At 33.6% G+C, this 8,173-nt stretch overlaps 1 protein-coding gene across 1 annotated transcript in view; it reads right to left on the bottom strand.

Moving 5' to 3' along the window:
- The window catches only part of DMD (dystrophin), a 1,970,015-nt gene that overhangs the window by 1,201,680 nt on the left and 760,162 nt on the right, over window positions 1–8,173 (bottom strand). The window contains exons 40-41 of the mRNA XM_059385278.1: window positions 7,740–7,892; window positions 6,556–6,738 (exon numbers count right to left, since the gene is read on the bottom strand). Coding sequence (XP_059241261.1) covers window positions 6,556–6,738; window positions 7,740–7,892 — 336 coding nt within the window. The remainder of the gene's footprint in view (window positions 1–6,555; window positions 6,739–7,739; window positions 7,893–8,173) is intronic.

The raw sequence follows: 8,173 nt of genomic DNA, 5'->3' as shown, positions 1-8,173 counted from the left end.
ATTATGCTGAATGAAATAAGTCAATCAAAGAAAGACAATTATCATATAATCTCCCTGATATGAGGAATTCTAGAGGCAGAGTTGGGGATTTGGGGGGTAGGGAAGGAAAAAATGAAACAAGATGGGATCGGGAGGGAGACAAAGCATAAGAGACTCTTAATCTCACAAAACAAACTAAGGGTTGCCACGGGGAGGGCGGTGTGGAGAGGGTGGTTAGGTTATGGACATTGGGGAGGGTATGTGATATGGTGAGTGTGGTGAAGTGTGTAAGCCTGATGATTCACAGACCTGTACCCCTGGAGCAAATAATATATTATACGTTAAAATAATTAATGAAAAAAGAAAACCCTTCTTTCTTTTGAACAACTCTCACTCTATTTCAGGAAGCACTGAGTCCACGTGTAGTGTCTTCTCCTTCCTACATGTGCCCTTGGACAAATATAATTAACATCATTTATATTTTCTTTAGTATAAAATAACAATGAAAATAATAAGGTTATTAATAAGAAGGTTATTAGTGGAAACAAACTGGATATACATGAAAGTTCTTTATAGAGATGTAAGGTTCTATTCAAATTCAAACAATTTTTTAAAAGTGGAGGAATGCTCACACTATAAAAGTGTTTTTTTCTTAAAAAATTATTCACCTAAGGGACTAATTTATTTAATACATTTCTTTAGCATTTAAAGTGAAACTACTAACAAAACTCATTTTCTGCCTACTTTTCAAGAACTTGCCTCTTTTAGAAATGTATACTTCTAATGTTGTTAACATACCTTCCTGTAATTTACTGTGATATACTAAAAACTAACCTTTATAATAGAGTATCGTAATCTTGCTCATATTCACTCTACCACCTCAGTGTTAAACTTTGTCTTGTCTCAGTATAACACTTCTGGAAGTAACTGCAATGAAATCTGCTGTTCTAGAGAATCATCTTAAATTCCCAATTGACATAAATACTTATAAGAAGTATAAAAATATTCTTAAAGTACAAAAAAAAAACCCTGTTAAGTATTACCTGTCCAGATTATATGTCAAAGTTCTACTAAATGTTTATTGTTGATAAGTGGAAGGACAGCTGAGTTACAGCACCCATGTAAAAGTCTATGTGAAAAATATTCCGTGAAAAAGCAAAACGTATGAAGGCCCTGAAATGGAAATGGTGATGGCGTGTTTAAGTATGGAGGAGACATTTTTACACCTGTATGACAGGGAGAATGGCAAAAAAGGAGACAAAGTTGGAGTAATAAGACAGGCAGGAACCAAATCATGTAAAATCTTGGGATTTCATTGAAAGGGTAGTGAGCAGCAGGGGTTTGAGAGAATCTCACTTATGCTTTAGGAGCCCCTGGCTTCACAGAAAGAATACCATGTAGGTGGGCAAAGACCAGAAGCAAGGATTAGAGACTGTTGAAGTAACCCAGATGAGAGATCATTGTGCTATGGACTAGGGTTTCCACAATGCAGATACTGAGTGGTCTGATTAAAGCTGTATTTTCTGAGTAGAACCAAAAGAAATTGAAATGAATTACAAGGATTACAGAGGAGAAAAGAACAATTATGGATGATGTCTAGGTTTTGAACTTAAGTGACAGGGTGATTTACTAATGCCCACAGAGCTGGTTTGGAGCCAAATTATGTAGAGGTGACAATCAGTTAATTCCTGACTAGGGTATGTTAACATTTCACATATCTGTTAGGCATCTAAAAGAAGTTGAAGAAGTTGTCAGATATAAACGTTGAATATCAGCATTATTTACTTGATCTTTGAAGGTATAGGATATGCAGGACAAGTGGAGTTGTTGTATTTAGAAAAGGGACATTTCTTTGCCATCTTTCACTCTGATATTTGCATTATTTTTGCTCCCAGTCCTGGGACAGGTCATGTATGCATACCTATTCCAAAGGGTTACTATTTATTTATTTATTTATTGCTTCTGAGGAACATATTAATTAGCAATAATTCATACTGAACACATTAGGTACAAACCTTATATTTGTTTGACCCTCTACAATGAGCCTCTTATTTATTATATTCTTCTTTAAGTTGAGTCAAAACACTTCTACATTCTCATAGCCTTCTGTTTCCCTTTGCAGCACTTGCTACAATTTTGGTGTCTGAGTACAACTAATAAAAAAAAATCCTTCCTTATATATAGACTTCTAGATAGCTTTATATAGCTTGTTCCTTATTCCTGGCTTAATTTTGCTTTTTTACACTAGCATATAGCTTATTAATTCAGCAAGAATATACAGGTAATAAATTCTCATAGTTCTGCTTATCTGAAAGTACTTGTATGTCTGAAAATATTTTGTCTTCACTTTTGAATCACAGTTTACAGGACATTTGAAAATTTGCCTAGCATATGAAGATGTTATTTCATTGTATTCCAGTATCTGTTATTGATGAAAAGTCTTCTGTCAACTTTGTCACCCTGTAGGTATTGTTTTTGATCCTTAGTAGCTTTTATGACACCTTCCTCACCACTGATGTTCTGAGTTTCATTCAGACTTTGCTAGGTATGACTTGTTTTTATTTATTCCAGTCTCGTTGAGCTTTATTCAACTTGAGGATTCCTGTAAACTGAGATTTATTCAATTTTCTTAAATGTCAGTCATTTATATAAAATACTGTCTCTTCCCCCGGCTTTCCACTTTTTCAATCCAGAACTCTTTTCATGCATATATGTGAGTTTTTTATTCCATTCTCTACATATTCCAGTATTTTCAGCAAAGCAAAATTATCCTCAATCTCCTTCAATGAATATATTCATTACTCTTCTATGATGAATCCACTATTTAAAAAGCTGTTTGTGTTATTATTTTAATAATTATATTTTAATCTCAAGATGTTTTATTTTTCAAACCTTCCTTTTCACAATTCAAAATGGCCTATTTTTATTGTATGAATTCCACTACATCCTTTTAAAAATCTTTTTGAACATTAAAAAAACTCAATTACTTAAAAAAAATTAAACACTTATTTTAATGTCCTTTGCTGATTGTTCTCTTATCTCTGATTTCCTCAGATGTGCATTCTCCTTTTATTTTTTGGCATCTGTTAATATCATCCATAAAATGAATTTTTTATATCCATTGTAATTTTAGTCTGTGAGCTTATTTTGATTAGGAGTTCCTGGATTGTGGTGGTACTTTCTTTGTGTAATTTTTTGGCTGCATTTTCTTGAGCTCTGGGAGATTAATTTTCAAATGCTACAATTATACTTAATAAAAATTACATGTAATTTTCTATTGAGAAATTTTCAAAGCCTTCAGTTTTTCTGTGTTTCTTTCTCTACTTGTACATAGATGGTAAGAATTTAGAAAGAGAGCTCCTGACATGTTTTTGGGGAACTATGCCTTCATTGGTAGAATCACCATCTTTGCACGAAACTTCCTGCAAATGCTTTGTTACTCTGGATACAACTATGTTTTCAAGGATGAGGGACTCTAATTTGTAATCTACACTGAACAAAATATATCTATCCTTGTTAATAACATAAATCTATGGTACATGCCAAGCTGAATCCTCTTAACAGTCTATAAAGACATAAAATTTAAAAATGTCTCTTTTCCAGGGTTATATACAGAAAGAGGAAAAAATTTTGATTAATTGAGCTCCTATAATACAACAGGTGTTTTATAAATATTACTATATTTTGTTATAAAAGTCCATATTCCCCATTGTGCAGATGAGGGAAATCAGGCTGAAAGACATTTATTTACCCGTGAGCATACAGCTAGAAAACAGAGTGGGATTCATATTCTGGACTGTTCATCCCAGGGACTGCTATTTTTACTAGCAAAATTAATTAAAATACGCAAAATTAATTTCTCATTTTAAACACAACTCTCAAATGTTAAGCACTTTCAAGTACTCCCTGCAATCTGGAATTGTTACTTCTAAGATATGAAAGGCTAACTGAAAATCATTAAGTCCAAATGAAGTCTAGAACTTACATCTAGAGAAGACGAGAAAGGGAAAATTGGAAGAATGAAAGATGAGACAAATAGAGAAGGGGAACAAGGGGGAGGTAAAGAATACTGAAGTTATGATGACCTGTGCTGTATCAGAGCCACTGTGGGATTATTCCAAACATAACTTTTGGTTAAGTTATTCACTTGTGGCTGGCTAGTCTCTAATGGCCTCACTGTATGATAATTGGGAAAGATGACTCTAACTAGGTTGGTGGACATGTGAAATCAGTTTTTCAATATATATTAGTAACCAGTGGAATAAAAAGATACATCTTGTATCTATCTATCTATCTATCTGTCATTTTTTTAGGCCTAGTAAAAATTCAAAGCCAAATATAATTATAATATTAAATTGATTGTTCTTCATACATACTGTTATTACTTCTGTTAGCATGGATACCCAGAGTTCATATAAAAATATATGCCAAGGGCACCTGGGTGTCTCAGTCCTTTAAGCATCTTCCTTTGGCTCAGGTCATGATTTCAGGGTCCTGGGATCAAGCCCCCATTGGACTCTATGCTCAGTGGGATGTCTGCTTCTCCCTCTCCCTCTGCCCATCCTTCTGCCTGTGTTCACACATGCATTCTCTCTTTCTTAGATAGATGATAGATAGATAGATAGATAGATAGATAGATAAAATCTTTTAATATATATATATATATTCCCCACTCCAGGAATCTTCTGAAGTTTGGTACTCACCTTCTGAAATTTGGTTCTCTGTATTTAGTTATAAAATCAAGAAGAAACCGTTTATGGGGAAAACACATCTTAACATTTTACTATGACTTTAAAAATTTTATGCTGGTTTACATGTCCTAGGTTTATTTTACCAATCATCATTATGTTTTACAAATATGCATTGAGAGCCCTTTATGTATAAGGATGTAATGACATTTTAAGTAGGTGGTTTGTGGAGATTTTCGATCCTGTGTCCATTTAACTATAATATGTTAATAACTTACCTTACCCAGGTTGTAAAAAAATCTAATCCTGTATATAGGATGTGTCAAGATATGGGGAAAATTGGAATGGAGAAATTAGTTAGTAGTCAGATAAATCAAAGCAAGGGACTTCTTGAATGATCTATTAAATTCAGTGAAAATATTTTACTTGAACTTTCTTTATGGTTGCCTTAATCTTTCAATTCATTTTGTATCCACAGGCACAGTCTTTCTCTTAGTATAAGCTGCAGTGATTTATGACATATTATGTTCATAACATCTAATAGAAAGAATAATAGGCTGAAATGTGCAATCAGCTGGAATAGGACTTCAAATGTAATATAGTCTCAATATATTATATTACTTCTTCCAACTTCTCAGGATATTCAGCTGTTATTAAATCTTAGGGTCCTGAATTTCATCAAAAACAGTGTATTCATGTTTTGTAAAAAGAAGTAACAATAATTTGTTGTATATTTTCTCTTGTTTAATAAGCAGCATAACAAAATTATATGCTTATAAAATAAAGCTATGGTATCTAAGGCATATTTTTAAAATACTCCATATTAAATAGACTCAACAATATCACACAAGAAATTCCACAAAGTCCCATCTGAAGATTGAAACAAATGAAACTGTCATTTACATAGGTCAAAAATGATTGAGTATCTGTTGGTTTCATATAATTCAACATAACATATTAAGAAATCCTTCTTTTCCAGCCTTAACGTATTTGTTTTGTGAGAAGCACTATTTTTGCATAATTACATAGCAGTAACCATTCCTCTTCACTTTATGATATCTCAGAATAGGAACAAAAAATGTAGTTGTTAGAAAAAATCCTATGGGTTTATACCCTATTACAAATAGAGAGCTAGGAAGAACAAATTTATGATTATGAATTGCCTTTTTAAGGAGAAAAATCACCAAATATCCATCCAGTTGTTTGAAAGAACAGTTGTTCCTTTTCCCTTCAGCTTATAATATTTCATTGGTCACAGTATTTGATATTTTTCAATCTGCTATCAGTCATAAACTATCTTACTAGGCATCCACTTCTAAAAAGCCTTTTAACCCATTAAGTAGCCAAGCCAGGTATGAGGACTAAACTACTATTCTAAGTCAATAAGATAAGGTTCTTATGCAAGGAGATATAAGAAGATGTCTCACAAAAGATTTATTATTTACCATGTATACATTTAAAAAGTAAAATTAGCATGGGATGGTCTCAGGAAAGCAATATGTATTTTTGGATTTGACACTGAAATAATGTAAATGTATGATCAATTGACAAATTCACATTGCCAATGTTATGAAAAAAATGATGTGGCAAAACAAATTAAGATGCAGTCTTCATTTCTGATAAAGGGCCTGTTCCCTATGTGCTGTTAATTTATTGTGCTTTTAATCTGAAAAACTAATCACTAGTGTTGCAGAAGCCAAAAGGAGGGGAAACTGCTCACTTTCAGAATGCTATTAGAAGCCTGAAATTGCACCCAAGTTTTAATTTTTGTTTTTGTTTTTGGGTTTTTGTTTTGTTCTGTTTTGTTTTGTTTTTTCATTTGTTAGTAGGCCTCTCCTATTAGGTAGTAGTTGCAAACACATACATGGGTTTGCCAATAACAACTCACAATTTGTGCAAAGTTGAGTCTTCGAAACTGAGCAAATTTGCTCTCAATTTCCCGCCAGCGCTTGCTGAGCTGAATCTGAGTTGGCTCCACTGCCACTGCGGCCCCATCCTCAGACAAGCCCTCAGCTTGCCTACGCACTGCATTCAGCTCCTCTTTCTTCTTCTGCAATTCACGATCAATTTCCTATTGAGCAAAATCAATACAGGGCCCAGGGCAGTTAGCTAACCACATCAACCAACCTGCAAGCAGCACATACTTCTCTCAGAAATTTCAAAGGCTGTTGTCATTTTATTGTCATGTTCCGTAATTTACAAATATGGAAGCCATCACGGTCATCTTCACCAAGAATCCAAATGCTATTTTCAGTTATCTTTCATATGCTCAGTTTTAGATATTCTAATTAAGAACATATTTAAATTCATCTAACATTTTTCTTTCTTCTCAATTCCTCTGGTGTTTTGGGGGCTGACCCAAATTGGACTGACTACTCATTTTTCTTAGGGACCATCCACAGAAAATATAATTTAGAGGACACGTGGTTATTTACTTTCATTTTAAAGTTTTGAGGAACTCAACAGAGAATGAAGCAAAATAAAAAGTGTAAAATAATAACAGAAAAAACATCTCTGGACAATATGCAAATCAATCTATAGAGATTTGACACTGATGTGTGAAGATGCTCTGATGAAATGAATGTGCTAACATGAGAAAGAAGTCGTCCATATACCGATAAGTCATTTGTTCATCTGGAACAAAGATACACAAAATCAATTACAATTTTACCAGGAAACATATGACATTTTTTTTTAATTTCTTTTCAGCGTAACAGTATTCATTGTTTTTGCACCACACCCAGTGCTCCATGCAATCCGTGCCCTCCCCAATACCCACCACCTGGCTCCCCAACCCCCCACCCCCCGCCCCTTCAAAACCCTCAGGTTGTTTAATTCATTTTACACTGTCTAAAAATAAAGCATTTTATTCATCCCACATTATGTCAGTTTAAAAAACAATACAATAAATTTACCAAAATAAAACACAATACAAGGAAATGAAGCAAATCAGAGAGAACACTAAAAGAGAGAGGCAACAACATCAACAATTTTAAATATGATCCACACATGTTAAAGTAGAGAAATTTAACTATAGCAATAAAATCTAGTAGTGACATTCTAAAACATTACCTTTATTTTCCTTTCATCTCTGGGTTCAGGTAGGCTGGATAATTTTTTTTCAATGTCATCCAAGCATTTCAGGAGATCATCAGCCTGCCTCTTGTACTGATACCACTGGTGAGAAATTTCTAGAGCCTTTTTTCTTCTTTGAGACCTCAAATCCTGTTCATGGTGCAGATATTATTAAAATATCAATATATATATATATAGAGAGAGAGAGAGAAAGAGAGAGTACACTTCTGGCTGTAGTTATTCACAAATAATGAACCCCTCATCTTCTTGTACCGCTTCACTTAAATTCACATTTAAGTGCTAAATATACAAACAAATGATGAAATTAGGTATTTTTGTGGCAGGACCTATTCACACAAAGCTAAGGAAACTGGACAACTCACTTAAAGTATTTTCTCCTGGCATGTTCAAATTTGTTCAGGAATCTTGTC

The sequence above is a fragment of the Mustela nigripes genome, chromosome X (assembly GCF_022355385.1).
Source record: "Mustela nigripes isolate SB6536 chromosome X, MUSNIG.SB6536, whole genome shotgun sequence".
NCBI lineage: Eukaryota > Metazoa > Chordata > Mammalia > Carnivora > Mustelidae > Mustela > Mustela nigripes.
Note: the sequence above shows the minus strand (reverse complement) of the source record. Positions and strands in the feature narration are given on the sequence as shown.